The sequence below is a fragment of the Monoraphidium neglectum genome (genome assembly GCF_000611645.1).
Source record: "Monoraphidium neglectum strain SAG 48.87 unplaced genomic scaffold scaffold00986, whole genome shotgun sequence".
Lineage (NCBI taxonomy): Eukaryota > Viridiplantae > Chlorophyta > Chlorophyceae > Sphaeropleales > Selenastraceae > Monoraphidium > Monoraphidium neglectum.
The window spans coordinates 1-16,037 of record NW_014012642.1 but is presented as its reverse complement, the minus strand read 5'-3'; the positions used below and the strand labels follow the sequence as shown (position 1 = coordinate 16,037).

The following is a 16,037-nucleotide window of genomic DNA, read 5'->3' as shown; positions in this document are numbered from 1 at the left end:
CGCGGCGCTGGCCGTTGCAGCAGTCACGCAGAGGTATCTATATCAGGTGTCTGAAGCTTGCTTTCGTGCAGTGCTTCGTCACGCTTTCAAGCGATCTCGCTGTCACAATGCTATATGTAGTCTCCTGTTCGTGCGATGTACCGGTAGTACAAAAGTGTCAACGTGATAAGTACATTTCGTACCGGTAAGATGGCTCAACTCGAGCACGCTAATCCTGTATGGTAATCCACCATAGCACTCTTCATCCGGCAGCCCAGGACGCTGGCGCCTGTCACCACACCAGCCATGCCGTTTCTCTGCTGATGTGTGATACTCTGGATTTTTTAGATGGTTGTGGGTGATATGACAATAAAGCTATGGATGCTTGATGGCTGTGCTTGTGTGCCATGCTGCCAAAGGTTCTGGGTTCTGACTGGTCTTTGTCGGGAATGTAGTCAATGCACCATCAGCTTGCCCTCGACACCCGCTGGTGGCTATGCCACAGGAAGGCCGTGTGCATAATGTTACTCAATCTCACAACATTCAGATCAACTGCCCGCTTCGACTGCATCATTCGTCGCATACCATTCAACCATGTCTGTAGCATGCTGCGGTTGCGACGGCCTACGGCGCCTCAAGGGACACGGAGTCTCCGTAGCGCTGGCGCAGCGCGTCCCACGCCGCCGTCTGCGCGTCCCCAGGCTTGTGCAGCATGATCGACATAGCAACGGCGCCGTCCTTGTTCACCAGCCGCACCACGCGCAGGGGCCCCGCGAGGCCCGGCCTGTCCACCAGAGCGAAGCGCGCCTCGGAGAGCTTGGACAGGACGAAATGGGCCTCGAAAGACTTGTCGCCGTTTGAGATGGTGGCGATCGTGCCGCGTGCCGCCGAGTCCGAGTAGCGGACGGGCGACCAGTCGCCGACAGACTCCAGGATGCACCCGGTGCCGACCACTACAAAGCGGCAGGGCGAGAGCCCCGCAGTGGCAAGGTCGTCGAGCAGCTGCTTCGAGGCCACTGTGGCAGCTGGCGCTGTGGCGTCGCGTGCGCTGCCAGGCGCGGCCCGCGGGACGCGGCGGAGCGCTGGGGGGGTGGTGCTGAATAGGTGGGTTGCAGAGCTCCTGCGTGCACTATTGCTATTACTGCTTCGCATCGAAATCATTTTGATTTCCGTGATGAACTACCGGTCTACCGGTACACCGCAATGGGAGAGATCTGCGGCAGGCTCGCGGGATTCGCGAAGTTACTGGTGAATTGCAATCAAAACAGGATATGTGTTGCCAATGTGCCATATCAACGCTGTCAAAGCCATGCAAATGATGCCCGCACGATATGTGATTGGCGAGCAGTCATCACTCAAGCCTGCATTCATATTGGGCACACTGGCCAGTGCCTGGCTGGCAGGGAGGGCCGCCTGGCTGCCCGTGGTGTGAGTGTCACAGTGAAAGGACAACCGTGAGACGGACTAGTCGGTCAGGCTGAGCTGGCAGACAGAGGGACTGGACATCTGGGCTGTTGCAATCAACTCCTCGTCTCTTTGTACCGTACCAGGCGGACGTCATGTTATGCTTCCAAGCAGCTGGCGGCCAAGCGGGGCTTGTGTCATATTTACTCTGGCTGCGTCACTCTTAAGGCCAAGGCGATGAGACTTCCTGCGCCGGTACACCACATTCATGGGCCCCGTGCCATGAGGCCCTCATGTTGTTTACCGGCGGCTCATTGAATGAGTTGCCAACTTGCAAGTCAAACATGAGAATCACGCCAACGGGGTGTGAGTGCATCCAAAGCTGAATAGCAGCATTGACACGCATGATGGTGTGCCCAGCATAACCCAGTCACGACCGACTGACCCGCATGATGGTGAAGGGCGTGCGACTCTCATCACGCCTCTGCTGTTGTGATTCGTTGACGTCAGAAAAGTGAGCGAACCCGCGCACGACAAACCAAGGAATTAATTTCCCATTTGGAGAGCGTTAGCATGTACACCCTACCGGCAACCAGCAGCTGTCTGGTCAAACCCGGGCGTGATTTTGAATCAGCAGCCTGCCCGCACGTTCACATGGCTGATGCCCTCCTTTGCGTAGCGTTGACTGGCAGAGGGAGATGAGGGTTTCCTTGCCCATGTAGGGTAGTCTGTCGAAGTGCACCACGTTGCTATTACCAAGTTGCTGTTTGCACCAGTTGGGGCATGGACTTGTCAGTTGTCACAACATTGCCTCACCCACATGCGAATCTCCCATGTGCAAACATGCTTGCAACTTCAGCTTTGTATAACATCTTGAATTTTCTCTTGCTCTCGCAGGTGCGTATGCGTGCGGGGACGCCTAGAATGGTCTGTGGGTCCCCCCTGTTCGTGTGCGCCTGCGGTCAGCACTCAGCCCAACCAGCCATTGGGGCGGCCTTCAATCTCTTCACTACGAGCTTTGCAATATGGCGGTATATGTGCAGTACTGCCCCTACCACAGCAAAACTTCCATGGGCGCAGGAACACACACCGTGCGCGGCGTGAACGCTGACGCACCAGCCATTCAGCCCTGGTGGTGACGAGTGTGGAAGGAGTGCTTGGCTGGCCAGGGGCCACACGCCTCTGGGTCCGTTCACATGCAGTTATTGTCATATCTACCTCAAGTGCTGCGACATTGCGCCGCAAAATCACCAAACATCAATGGGCGCGGGTGACCCAGGATCCGTCGAGACAGATGTGGAGCGGCTTGGTGATCGGAGGCCCGCCGATGCAGAAATAGACGATGTCAAGGCCACCGGCTCGTCAGGCGGCGGGAGAGAGAATGTGCGGAGGAAGCGGCACCTGCTCGTTGCGAGCTCCTGCATCCTTGGTGAGGGGGTCACTATGATAGGCAATCATGCAGTGTTGAGTCACCGGGGACAGCCAAGGCCGCACCATTTCACCGGCGTCACCCCGTCACGCGCCACGCTGCGCCCGGCCACGCCTGTCTTCGCCCGCAGGAACGGAGCTATGCGAGCGCCTGGCTTTTGGTGAGAGGCTCAACAAGTGCCCTTGTTTTCCCTTCGCGACAAGGCCTAGCAGGGCAGGCAGCATATGCTTGCAGTGTCCATCGCAGCGACATCCTGGCTATGCGGCTCTGGCAACTGCTTGCCCCCGTTGCGGTCGGCGCACCCCCATTGCAACCCAGCTGCCGTTGCCGCCGACTCACCCTTGCAGTCGGCCTGGCGACCAACCTTGCACTGTACCTGGTCCGTTACATGGTGCGGCCCCTCAGCCTACCAATCACACAGTGACCGCCTCCTGGACGTAGCCAGTGTGTTGGCCCGCCTCCGCCAGCTGGCCGCCTGAACAAACCTGCCTCTAACCCACCCCGCCAGCCCCCTTGGCTGCCTCAATGACCAACACTGGATCTCAATGTTACAAACACCTGCAAGAACTGTAGGCCAGTGCGCGGCCTGAACCGCTTTATGGCATCCCAACTCCTCAGCTGGCTGACCCCCCCCCCCCATCGTCTCGCCCCTCCATTGGTGCCCCCTCTCCCGCTCACAGGACTACAGCGCGGCACGCGCGAGCCAGATGCTGCAGATCTGGAAGGGCATGGTCTTTACGACACCCCTCATTGGCGCCTACCTGGCCGACGCTTACTTGGGCAGGCGCGTGCGGTACAGCATGGCCGGGAACGCAACAGGGTCATGCCACATTGCGTTGCTCGGGCGCGGGGGCGATGGCGGACGGCGGCCATGCTGAATCCGAGAGTCGCGGCGGCACAGTGAAAGTAGCTGCGCATCCAGCTGCACACAGTCACCAAGCACTCAGCTCAAGAGACGCAATCCCTCGAGCAGCAACGCAGGACGCAGGTTCTGCCAGACCCTTCAGCTACCCATTTCTGCTATCCCCTTCTGCTACCCACAGCTGCTACCCACTTCTTCTACCAAGACCTGTGCTCCAACTGCCCGCAAAACCCTGCCGCAGGTTCCGCACCATCCTGCTGTTCAGTGCCGTGTACATGGCAGGCTTGGCCGGGATCACGGGCGTCAACCTCTCGCCGACCCTGCAGCCACGCCGAGGGCAGCCGCCGCCGAGTGGAGAGTACGGCCCCACGATCGCCGCCTTTTGGGCTTTCATGTGAGCGCCTGAAAACATGCCCGTGCACAGGGGCCTGTTATTGCCCTGGACGTGCACACTCAGCCCAGGTGTGCGTCACTTCACAAGGGCGAGACAGGATGGGACGCAAGCTTGTCGCACGCTGCGTTCATTCAGCGGTCGGAGCACTTTCTTCTCAGGACATCAGCGGGCTTCCGGAGAGGTTTGGCCCTCACGTCCTCTTGGGCTCAAGTCGGTGCCTCAGCACCTTGTATGTGAGCCGCGGCCGACTGCGGCCCGCCGCACCGCCGGCGCTGCATGCAATCCCCCAGGTACCTTATTGCTCTTGGCAGCGGCGGCATCAAGCCGTGCGTGGGCAGCTTCGGGGCCGACAACTTTGACGAGCAGCGGCCAATAGAGCGGCGGTGGCGCTCGACGTACTTCATCTGGTGAGTCATTGGGGGACGTTGGGGCGCGGCAGGCCGCAGATCAGACAGGAAGGAGGGCAGATGCATCGCGCACAACCAGGTAAGGTGTGTGGCGAGTGCCTCTTGTTGACAGTTGATACCCGCATTTCCATTATGCCGGACCCAAGGGACCCTCTTCTAGCACCTAAGGCATGTTTACAGCAGCGCGTCCCCCATGTTGGTGAAGACATGCAGACGTGTGCATTTTTGTACGCGCCCGCACACACACACACCGACACACACACACACACACACACACACGCACACGCACGCACTCGCACGCATGCGCACACATGCAAAGACATGAACGCACACACACCGGCTGAACACACTCCGGCTGAATCCCTTGCCTAAAGGTACTATTGCTCCATCAACCTGGGCGGCCTCATCGCCGCCCTGGCCATCACCCCCATTCAAGAGGCCAAAGGCTACGGCATCGGCTTCGCCATCCCCACCGTCTTCTTCGGTGCTGCGGTTGCCACGCTGATTGTCGGCGCCAGCTTTAAGCTCTACCGCTTCGTACCGCCGGAAGGCTCACCCCTGAAGCGCGTCTTTTTGGTGCTGAAATGCGCCCTGGTGACGAACCGGGGGCTGCCGAGGCCGGGCGCGGGCACGGAGCTTTACGGTGAGTTGTCCGTCCCGCAGCAAGCGCCCCTTCTGCGCACGGCTCAGCGGTGCGTGCCTGCGAGTCCTCCCCGCATCACCGTGCACGGTCTGCTCCCTCATTTTTTTGCCAAACACAGCCCTGCATCCTGCATCCTGTATCTCTGACGTGCAGCTCCACTCCGACTTCTGATGTATGCCCAACCTTGGTGTCTCCCAAGCTCACTGCATTGCCATCCTCACCGCCCTGCTCTTCCAACCCCCCAGACCCCCCGCCCGGCGCGGGCGGCCTTGAGTACCGAATGGCCCGCACCCCAAGGTACCCCTGGCTCGACCGCGCCGCACTGCTCCACGGCCGCCCAGAGCTGCGCCAGCCCACCCTGACAGAAGTCGAGGAGACAAAGGCGCTGATGGGGCTGGGCCCCATCCTGGTCGTGACCGCGCTGTTCATGTGCTTCCGGGACCCGGTTTCGACGCTGCTGCCGCTGACGGGGGACACGATGGACCGGAGGATAGGGGGGCGCGGCGAGCGGGTGCCGGCGGCGTCGCTGTCTTTTGCAAACCCGGTGGGTGGGGTGGGTGGTTGGGTGGTTGGGTGGGTGGATGGGTGAGTGGGTGGACAGGCAGGCGGGAGGGTCAGGCGAGGGGGGTGCCTTGAGGCGGGCACGGCTCCAGGCAGGTGGTTGGGCAGGCGCCTCAGTGTGCAAGGTGCCAGAGCCTCCCCGCCTGTCACTTGCGCACGTGCAAGCACCGCCCCAGGTCTCAGGGTTGTGGCGGCTGCCGCAGGTTCCGATCTTGTCGGCATACCTTGCCGTTGTCCGCACACCACACAGGCCGGCATGCTGCTCAGTGTCATGATTTATGATGCGCTGGTGGCGCCCGCGTTCGCACGGATGGGGCGGCCCATCACCCCGATGCAGCGCCTAGGTGCCCGCGCTGAATTGCCGGGCCGCAGCGGCGCCGCCCCGCGCATTCGTTAGCGCGGATGCTGGCTGCGTGCCGCTTGGAGCCCTTCGGGGAGAAATGGTTTGAATGCGTTCCGTGATGAGCGCGCTTGCCGCCCTCTAATCATTTTGTCTCGACCCCCCTTGCTGCAGGTGCTGGCATATTCCTCCAGGTCTTTGCGCTGCTTGCTGGTGGGTGCGCGCACGCTCTCTGCGAGTGATGTAGCAGCAAGCTTGCCAGTGACAGCTGCATGATCGCCTGCCTGCCTGCCCAACGGGCAACGACTGGCCGGATCAGAAGCTCTCGTGCGCGCCACCCTTTGTTCAATTTTCAAACGTGCACTCTCGACCTGCGTGCGCCTCTCGCCCCCGCAGCCGGTTTCCTGGAGATCGCGCGCTACAAGGCGGTGGCAGACACCGGCCTGCTGGCCACCTTTGACGCCGCCAAGGCGAGCGACCCGACCCTGAACCCCGGCAGGGGGCCCTACTTTGTCCCGATCTCTGTGTGGTGGCAGGTGAGAGGGGTTGGTGACACACATTCGACCCTTGGGGGACGGACTCGTGCCCACCGGAAAGCCGCCTGACACTGCCGAGCGTGCAGGCTGTGCGTGTCAAAGTGCGAGGGCGGGGGCGAGGTGCACGCCAGGCCTGGTCCGCCCGCATGGCCGGCTGTGCACGCTGAGTGGGATTGATTGTTGACGAGTGGCAGGGCTTGGTGCCCAGATCTTCGGCTGCCAGGCTCCGCCTCAAACAAACAGCCCTCAGCTGCAGCTGAGGAGCGAGCCACCACTCACATCAGCTGCTTTGAATCGGCTGCTCGCTCCCTCCCCCTACTGCATGCAAAACAACGGCTCTGCGTGCCGCACCGGTATCGCGCAATGACCCCAACCCTATGTCGTGACGGGGCAGGTGGTCCCCTACTTTTTGGAGGGCATCAGCGAAACGCTGGCTTTTGCAGCAGCAACGGAAATCGTGTACACACAGGTGTGTGCAGGTGGTCACTTGAGCCAGCCGGCCGCCGGGCGCTGCAGACGACCGATGGGCACGGCCACCCACATGGTCCCTTTGTGGCCTGGCCGGGGCGGCGTGCATTGCGCCGTGCAGCGCACGTCACAGCCCCACCAGCCAACTCAAGCCTGTATGGGCGTTGATCCGTATGCAAGAGGACAACAACATGAATATCACCCCCCGCAACACCAGGTGTCAGAGGGCACGCGCTCCCTGTCGTCTTCCATCCTGCTGCTCGGTATCGCGGTCGGCGCCTACCTCTCCGGCGCTGTCAACCAGGCCGTCTCAGCGGCCACCGGGGCGGACCCATGGCTGGCGTCCAACGCGCTGACGGGGCACTATGACTGGTACATGTTCCTCAACGCGGGGCTGCTGGCCGGCACCTGGGTGCTCTTCCACTTTTGGATCGCACGGAACTATGTGGAGCGCGCCGTCGTGCCGCGAGAGGGCAGCCAGAGCCAGGTCAACTTGAAGGTGCGACTATGGTAGAGTTTGAAACACACGCGGCTTCGTTGCGGACGATTGTGTTGCGTTTATGGTCCACAAGGGGGTATGCAGCCGCGCGCTGGCGTGCGCGGTTCGTCAGCTGTACGCCCAAAGGCGCTTGTGGCGTCTTCATCCTGAAATGCAGGTGGCCAACATTCACCCAAGATAACCCTACTGCTGAGCCGCCTTCCTCATCCTCCATTCATGCAGACATCGATGCTCGTTGAGTCAAAGACGGAGGCAGAGGGCAGTGAGGAGCACTTTCGGGCTGTCAGTTCCAAGTCCTCGGCATCCGCCCCAGCTCGGCCGACGGGCAGCCGCTGATTGGCAGCCGCATGGTGTTCTGAGCCAGCAGCCGGAGCCTGGGCGAGTATAGCGGCCCTGGGGGTCAATGAACGAGCTACTCACAAGAACAAGACGTGCGCATGATTTGAGATCACAGCAAGATCAAACGGATGAGTCTTGGCTCCAAGTTATCTGTCACAGCACAGTACGAGAGTGATTCAAGTTGGGCGCCAGACTTGTGCGCTGCGTGGCCGCCACACCCACAACAAGACAAGCCAATCAGTAGCCTTCACGAGTCATCATTGCAGATCAGGTATGCCCCGTCAAACTGCATACCTGTCTGTTGTTCCCACTCATTTAATCAACATTGTCGCACAGCCAGAGTTGCTGGGCTAACTGTTAGCGTGCGCATATGCCTGACTGTGTGCGTGTGCGTGTGTTGGCATGTAAGAGTGTGTGTGTGCATGTGTGTTGCCCTTTTTACGGTACAATCCGTGCTGTACTTTTGATTCAAATTGAGCACTGATGCAATTTAACCTGATTTGTTACGGCTATGGGTATGCCTTTGCATGTGTATGCCTTTGCATGTGCACCGTTGCTGGCTGCCGTGCGATTCGACTAATTGTAACAAGCACACGGCTGCTTATGCCCCTTCCGCCACACACCAGGCAGCAGGCCGCATATGAATTGCAACAGGCTGCTGCTGATTTTGATGGGAATTGGTTACTCCAACACCTGCAAGGGTTCAGCAAGTAAGGGTTGAAAGGGTGGAGCAGACACTCGGTGATCAGAGACGTGAAGCTACTGTACCTTCCTGTCTGCGAGCGAACCTTGGTGGCAGTGGTAAGTCCTGCGACAATTGTTGCAAGCTTTTCAAGGGTTTGACTTGTTTGGCAGAGATGGCCATGGCAACGGGCTTGACCGTGTTTTGGTGCACCAGGAAGTCTCGCACCACACTCAGTCAAATGTGTGTTGACCGCAGCCGCTTTTTCAGGGGGCGCCTACTCCATTTGCGGTGGTGTTTGTGTAATAATATTACAAAGGTCCAAATCAAAACTTTGAAATGCAACACAGAGCCGAGCTAGGTGCTAGGCCTACCGATGCACACCTGATCGGCATGGCCGGTCGCCTGAACTCGCGCCCTGCTGTGACGCCATCTAGCCCAGTGGCGTGCTCGCAATGCAGTGAGCACATACCGGTACAGGTCCGACGACCATCGACAGGAACCATCAAAACGGCTCTCCTCTCGAACGTCCACATCGCTCGGAATGAATCTCAGTCGCGTGTCAGATCGCGGAGCAGCTCGTTTTAGCATCTCGAGGCCGTCATCATACCACATTAAATTTCTAGGACGCCTCAGTACTGCAGCGCCACTCACGCGAGCGCTCGCTGTCAGTGCACGTATACCGGTACAGGTGCAGCAGGAGCAGCGGCGCCAGCGTGCCACCGCCGCGCCAATGGGGAAACAAGCCCAGCGGCTAGAGCCAGGTGTGCGGGGCTGATATTTGTGTCATGCTATGTTGTCATGCTTTCTTGCCCTGAGTGGACGTGCAAGGCGGAGATCCCATTCATCTATAAAAGGTGCTGTGCCCGAGTGAGGTGACGGTGTGGCATTGCCCTGGACGCGGCCAATACATTTGACAGCAGGGCCGGACTCACCAAGCCGCGAGCGGCTGTTGGCACGCGCCAGTAGCGACACCGAAGGCGCGCCGGCGGCCACAGCCGCGCCTAGCAGCCGCGGCGCAGCCGGCAGCAGCGGGGGCGGCGGCGACGGCGGCGGTGGCGGCGGCGGCGGCGCTAGCAAAGCGGCCGTTGGGGTGGGCCTTGTCGGCGCGGCGGTGCTCCTCTTGGTCACGCTCAAGGCCACTGGATTTGATGTGCAGGCTGCCGTCAAGGTGACTCGAATTAGGAGTCGGAGCTTGCATTCGTCACTACAAAGTCTGGGCAGCAGCAAACTGCTGTGCATCGCTTGAGGTTGACCGCCGGTCCCTCCCAGCCTCAGGCGGCGACAGCGCCGCTTGGCACGGCCGTTGACGCGTGTCCTCTCATCTTCTCCTCAGGATCTGGAGGACCTGATCTCGAGATCCGGTTACTTGGGACCCCTGATCTTCATTGGGGCCTATGCGGGCGCCACCGTGCTGCTTTTCCCGGCGTCGCTGCTGACACTTGGCGCGGGCTACCTTTTCGGTGCGGAAAGTCAACTGCATGGCGCTGCCAGCAAAACAATAGATTTAATGAGCTTGAGCTAGCGCTCATGGAAATGAGCTAAGATGGGCGCAAGCAGGCTCATCAGCACCCAAGTTCTTAAAAGGGTGGCCCCCCTCATGGACGCTCACTCACCTGCCCCGCCTACGCCGCTGTGGGTTTGCCGGTCACGCCGCAGGCGCAGCAGACCCACCCTCACCGGCACCCTCCGCCGACCCTCCACCCTCCACCCCTCCCACCCCTCGGGTGCCCCCCTTTGGCCGCGCAGGCCCCCTCGCGGGGACCGCTCTGGTGTCTGTCGCCTCCACCACCGGCGCGACGCTCGCGTTCCTCATAAGCCGCTACCTGGCGCGGCCGTTCGCGGAGGGCAAGCTGCGGGAGTACCCAAAATTCGGCGCTGTGGACGGCGCCATCGGCAGGGAGGGCGCGAAAATTGTGCTGCTGCTGCGGCTGAGCCCCCTGTTCCCATTCAACCTGTGGGTACCGCTTTTCTTGGCGTGTGGGGGGTGGGTGGGGTGGAGAGGGTTTTGATCCCTCAGGTGTGCACACGGGCAGCTTTTGGACGCGTGCGTTTGTTGGTGATAGTCCAATTTGGGGCTGCTGTCTCTCGCCTGCCTTTTACTCCATGCCTGGCTGAGGTTCTGCCCCTCGTATCAGTGGCATGGCACCAACCCACCTGCTTTCTGAGCCCCTCGTCCCAAACCTGCGACCCCGGTGCAGGCTCAACTACTTTCTTGGGGTGACGCGGATCGGGCTCCTGCCTTACGTCGGAGCTTCATGGCTGGGCATGCTGCCAGGGACCTTTGCGTATGTGTTTTTGGGGTCGGCTGGCAAGGAGGCCGGCGAGGCGGCGGCGGGTGGCGGGGGCGGCGCCAAGTGGGTGCTGTACGCGGTCGGGGCGGTTGCGACGGTGCTGGTGACGCGGGTGATATCCCAGGCGGCGAGCAAGGCGCTGCAGGAGAGCGGCACGGAGGAGGAGGGGGCGGCAGAGTGAGGCGGCGGCGGCGGCAACAGCATGTGTTTCCTGATAGTGCAGCCTTCCTTCCCCCGTGATCCAATTGCAATGACAGAATTGGCAGGCGCATTTCTTACATGTGCTGCACGCCTGGCTTGTGTCTAGGGCGAATGTCTACCGTCAAAAATCGAGGCGAGCCCGTACACATCTGCATGCAGCTGGAGACAAGCGTTGAGCTTAAATAGAAACCCAACGCATGAGAACGGTCTTGTTGGTCAACCACCCCGCTTCGGTTTGTCGCGATTACCCACCACATACAACAAAGCTGACGCTGGGGTATGCAGCGTAAGATAACAGCACCAGCAGTGGTCGCACTGTCTCTGTGCTGACATAGCGTTACCGGAATGTAACTTCAAGTGACTTGCTGCAACGTTGACCTGCCGAGCCATCACGGGGTCGAAGCGGATCCCGATGCAGATCGCACTCGCTTAATATGCACATGCAGCAAGTGAAAAAGTTGCGTTCAGATTGCTGCCTTCGGTCCGATCGCCATGAAGCCACGGCGCATCGCGGTTCTGGAATGTGAAGATGCAGAGAAGTGGAAGGATATGACGCTGGAGGTGGGGCAGCTGCGGGACGCTGCGTGGGCCAAGCCGCACACGGTCCAGCCACGCATGAGAGCTGATGCGCTCGCCGCTGCCGCGCAGCAGCCCGGCCCCTTGATACCGTCAAGCGCTGAAAACTCAACATGCAGGTGACCGATTGATGTAAGATACCACTGATTTCTCGCGCCAGCCTCCAGCACACTTTGCTGGCGACATGCGCCCCCGCCGCCACCGCGCCCACAACCCCGCAGCTCTGGCGCCGCACGCTGGAGCGCCCGGGTGACGAGTTTGTCGTCTTCCGCTGCACCCAGAGCGAATTCCCCACTCCCGCCGCAGCCGCCGCCGATTTCGACGCTTTGGTAGTTGGCGGCAGCCACTACAGCGCTTACGAGGATCATGAATGGATCCGGCAGCTCAAGGCGCTCGTGCCGCAGTATGTAGAACGCGGGGCCAAGATTATTGGCTGCTGCTTCGGCTGCCAGGTGGGCTGCAAGCAGCAGAGCCGCGGCCGCAGCGGCGACAGATGGGGGTGCCTCGCGTGGCCGTCGCGCCGGCACGTCGCGTTTGACTGTCTTTGCGCTGCGTTTGACCACGTGTGCCGCTGCGCAGCGCCCACTCGTTGGGGCCCCCACCTATGCATGTGCAGCACGCCTGACATGGCACGCCCCGCACGCCTGCATCAAAGGGGCAGCCCCAGCATATTGCATCCAAGGCGCCTTGCGGCCCCCAATCAGGTACTGGCGGAGGCGCTCGGCGGCCGCGTCGGCCGCAACCCATCCGGCCGCTTCGTGCTCGGCGTGGAGAGGGTCGCGCCAACGCGCCAGCTGGCGCGGCTGCCGGAGTTTGAGCGCATCGTGATGCGTGCGCTGGACCAGCAGCAAAAGGCGGACCACCAGCAGCAGCAGCAGCAGGAGCGGCAACAGGAGGAGGTCGAGGCGGGAAGCACGGGCGGCGTCGGCCTCGCATCGGCTGGGGATGGAGGCAGCGGGCCGCAGTTGGCGGCGAACGCGTCCGCCTGCGGCGCATGCTTCAGGGTCTTGGAGTCCCACGGGGATCAGATCTTAGAGCTGCCGCCGGGCGCCGTGGCGCTGGCATCGTCGGGCAGCGCCGCGTACGAGTTGTGGGCCCTGGGGGACCGACTGATCGCCTTCCAGTTCCACAGTGAGTCATCTATAACCGCCCCAAGCCGCCGCTTGTCGCGCGCGCCCGGGCGGTTGACGGCCCCTGTCAGCTTTGGATGGGTGTGGCAACGCGTTTGCCGCAATGCCGCCCTTGCTGGTGCTGGTGTGGGGTGCGAGAGTCGGGACCCGCCACTTTCAACATCAGTAATGTGAAACCCGCAGTCACGGCTCAGCTCGCCCGCTCCCTTCCCCTTGACGAAGCGCCCCTCCGCACTCTCTGTATATACCATACATCCCATACGTGTACTAAATGTGCTCTCCTTTTCCTTGCGCCGCCAGTCGAGTTCGGCGGCCCCATGGCTTTGGAGAAGATATGGCCCACCCTCACCGCCAACGGCCGGCTGTCGTCGGAGGAGTCTGCAGCGTCAGAGGCGCAGCTGCGGTCCGGGGACGAGCGCCCGGGGACTGTGGCCGAGCTGCTGCAGCATTTCATTGCTCACGGCCTCGGGGGTGGCGGCGACGGCGGCGGCGACATTCGAGGGGCGGCGGCGGCGCCGGCGGCGGATGCAGGCACAGGGGATGATGCAGACGAGGCTGGGACGGGGCAGCAGGAGCCGTCAGAAGATGACGTGACAGCTGCACCGCAGCAACAGCAGCAGCAGCAGCAGCAGCAGCAGCAGGAGCAGGGGACGGCGATTGCACAAGACCTGCAGGCTTCCAGCTTAGCTGCCCATCCCAGCAGGGGCGACGCTGGTGTGAGTGAGATCAGTGCCTCGCCAAGCACCAGCCCCAACAAAGCCCAGCCGCAGCTGCACGCACCCCTCATTGCCGCGCCCGGGGCCCAAGACACGCCGCGAGGCAGCGGCGCGGCAAGCCCGACAGCCGCCTCTGCTCGCAGCGGCGGCGCCACCGCCGCGGCCGCCGGTCCGGCGGCGCCCGCGAGCAAAGCGGCGAGCGCGGCATCGGCCGTCCCCTTCTCATTCATGGCACGCCAGCGGCGGCAGCAGCAGCACGAGGAGCAGCTGGCGTCCTTATCCTCGGACGCGGTTTCCGAGGTTGCGGCCGCCTTGGACGCACGGATGCGGGCCGCGAACTGCGACATGGATCTGCTCGCCGGCTGCGACGACGCGGCCGCCGACGAGTACGGCCGTGCCGCGGACATCGCCGCGGCCCTCTCGCGCTTCGCGTCTGACCTCTCCGCCAGACAAGGCGACGCCGCGGCGGCGCTGGCGCTGGCGCCGGAGGTCTTGGCGCGGGTGGCCGGCCTAGAGGCTGACGTGGCGGAGTTGGAGGCGGCCGCGAAGTCGCTGGAGCGGAGAGTTGCCGCGATCACACAGGCCGCGGCGCCGGCGGCGGGGACTGCGCCAGCGGCGGCGCCTGCGGCGCCGAGCGGGCTCGCGGCGAGCGTCGGCGCGAGCGCCGCGGCGGTGTCGAGCGGGATCAGCGGGCTGGTTGGTGGGCTGGGGGGCGGGGGCGCGGCGGCGTACAAGTTGGTGCTTGGGAGCTTCGGCGGCGGCAGCAGCGGCGGGGCTGTGGGGGGCGGCAGCGGGTCCGGAGCGGCAAAGGGTTGACACGAGGGGAGGGGTGGTCCAGAGTGTGATGACACCCCGAGAGCCTTGAGAGGCCTTCCATACTTCACATTGTTATTCACATGTGCTGGCTCTCGCACCTGAGACCGTCTTTGCGTAGTCCCAATTCCAATGCATTTGCAACGGTTACAGCTGCGCTGCTGCGGCGGCGCAACCGCCAAGAATGTGACAAGCGCAAAGAACGGACGCAAAATCTGCAAAATGAGCGCTTTTGCAGCCCCAACAAGCAGAAAAACGCCCGCACTGCTGGGCCCCTGGCTGTTCAAGCACCACGCGCTCGGCAGGCCCGCACCCTTTTCATGGACCGGCCGCGTTCCCTCGAACGGCTGCAGGCATGTGCCCCGCCGGGTGCACGCCGCGTGTGACTGCAGTGTCACCAGGACTACAAGCGGAGCGCCCACGCGGCAGCAGGGGTGAACGCACATCGGGCGTAGGAGCCGCCTTGCAGTAGCAGCACCCAAGAGCCCCCACCGCGCGCCGGCGCCGCTTCAGCCTTGTGCGTCACCTCCCCATGCACGCGGTGTGCAGGTCGAGCACCAGCGCCCGCGGCTCGTGGGCGCGCCGTAGCTCATCTAGGGTGACGGCGGCCTGCCTGTACAGCCGCTCCAGCGCGGGCGCGAGCGGGCGGCCGCGCGCCGCCAGCAGGGCGCCGTTCAGACGATCCCCCAGCTCCGCCCTCGCGCCCGGCTGGCGGTAGCGGATGAGATGTTTTGTCCAAGGGTTTGGTGGGCGGGGATTTGCGAATTGGGGATCAGGAAAGGGGCGGCAGGCGGGGGAGCCCGGCCAGGGGCTGCGGCAATGGCAACCAGGCCTGGGCGGGCAGCGGCGCGCTGGTCAATTCAGGAGCGTGCCGCGCGCGTGCGCGGCGAACCTCACAGGCACACGCTCGCGGGGCCGGCGCGCAGGCGTGCGCTGGACGGAGGCAGGGACAAGGGGGGCGGGCACTCACCAAGAGCAGCGTGCCACAGGGGCTGGCCTCGGGCTCCGCATACGCCAGAAGGGACACGGCGTCGCTCAGCAACTCCTCGTCTTCCGGCCCCGCCGCGGCGGGTGCCAGCTGCGCGCGCCCGTACTCGAGAATGGACTGCGGCGGCGCGCGGGCACGGACGAGCTCCAAGAATCGCTGGACTTTCAGGCGGAAGGACAGTCCGGGGGAGGCGTCGAGGGCGGGCAGTCCGTAGTGTTGGTCGACCTGGGGGCGGGGTGGGGTGATGGGTGCGGTGTTGAGGTTTTGGGGGTGGGTCAGGGTCTGGGGGCTGTGAATGGTGGTTGGGAGGTGGTACGGAGGTGATGCTGAACTTCCTTTTGGTGTTGGTGGTGTTGATACATCCCTGCGCTCGTGGAGCCGCACCTGTGAAAGGGTGTGCGCCGGCATTGACGCCCAGGCGACACCGCAGGCCCACAAACGCGCTCGCATGCGCAGCCCGATGAAACGTCCTCAAACCCTGAAAATAAAATGCTGCAAACACTCCCAGGGAAACAATACCAGCCGACCTGCTGCAGCGCCTCCTCCAGCCGCCCCGCGCAGACGGCGTCGTAAATCTGCTGCCGCCGCACCGCGTCCTCCACCTCTGCACTGGGCAGCGCCGCGCCCGCCGCCGCCGCGCCGCCCGCCGCCGCCGCGCTCGCCGCCGCTGCCCCCGGCTCCCCTGCCGCCACGACTCCGTGCGCCGCTTGCGCGGCGGGCTCGAGCGGCGGCGCCGGCGCCATGTCCGTGTCGCCGCCGTCGCCGCCGCCAGCCAC

The 16,037-nt window shown here is 62.9% G+C and overlaps 4 protein-coding genes across 4 annotated transcripts; 2 read left to right on the top strand and 2 right to left on the bottom strand.

The window, feature by feature from the left end:
- Window positions 1–603: 603 nt before the first annotated feature.
- Window positions 604–2,228, bottom strand: MNEG_6197 (hypothetical protein; the record flags this gene model as incomplete). The annotated part of the gene is made up of 2 exons (XM_014045332.1): window positions 604–932; window positions 2,204–2,228. 2 exons carry the CDS (start codon window positions 2,226–2,228, stop codon window positions 604–606), a joined length of 354 nt encoding a protein of 117 aa, XP_013900786.1.
- A 415-nt stretch (window positions 2,229–2,643) lies between these two features.
- Window positions 2,644–11,018, top strand: MNEG_6196 (Peptide transporter PTR2; the record flags this gene model as incomplete). Its single annotated transcript, XM_014045331.1, has 18 exons — window positions 2,644–2,812; window positions 2,943–2,972; window positions 3,160–3,203; window positions 3,493–3,605; window positions 3,916–4,068; window positions 4,359–4,475; window positions 4,850–5,118; window positions 5,364–5,662; window positions 5,930–6,023; window positions 6,194–6,232; window positions 6,416–6,555; window positions 6,950–7,024; window positions 7,241–7,522; window positions 7,745–7,784; window positions 9,467–9,714; window positions 9,880–10,006; window positions 10,293–10,500; window positions 10,745–11,018. The coding sequence occupies 18 exons, from the start codon at window positions 2,644–2,646 to the stop codon at window positions 11,016–11,018; spliced, it is 2,721 nt and encodes a 906-aa protein (XP_013900785.1).
- A 512-nt stretch (window positions 11,019–11,530) lies between these two features.
- MNEG_6195 (hypothetical protein) lies at window positions 11,531–14,276 on the top strand (the record flags this gene model as incomplete). Its single annotated transcript, XM_014045330.1, has 4 exons — window positions 11,531–11,599; window positions 11,836–12,066; window positions 12,319–12,745; window positions 13,045–14,276. 4 exons carry the CDS (start codon window positions 11,531–11,533, stop codon window positions 14,274–14,276), a joined length of 1,959 nt encoding a protein of 652 aa, XP_013900784.1.
- Window positions 14,277–14,795: 519 nt separating this feature from the next.
- MNEG_6194 (hypothetical protein) lies at window positions 14,796–16,004 on the bottom strand (the record flags this gene model as incomplete). Its single annotated transcript, XM_014045329.1, has 3 exons — window positions 14,796–14,981; window positions 15,244–15,486; window positions 15,789–16,004. 3 exons carry the CDS (start codon window positions 16,002–16,004, stop codon window positions 14,796–14,798), a joined length of 645 nt encoding a protein of 214 aa, XP_013900783.1.
- Window positions 16,005–16,037: the final 33 nt, after the last annotated feature.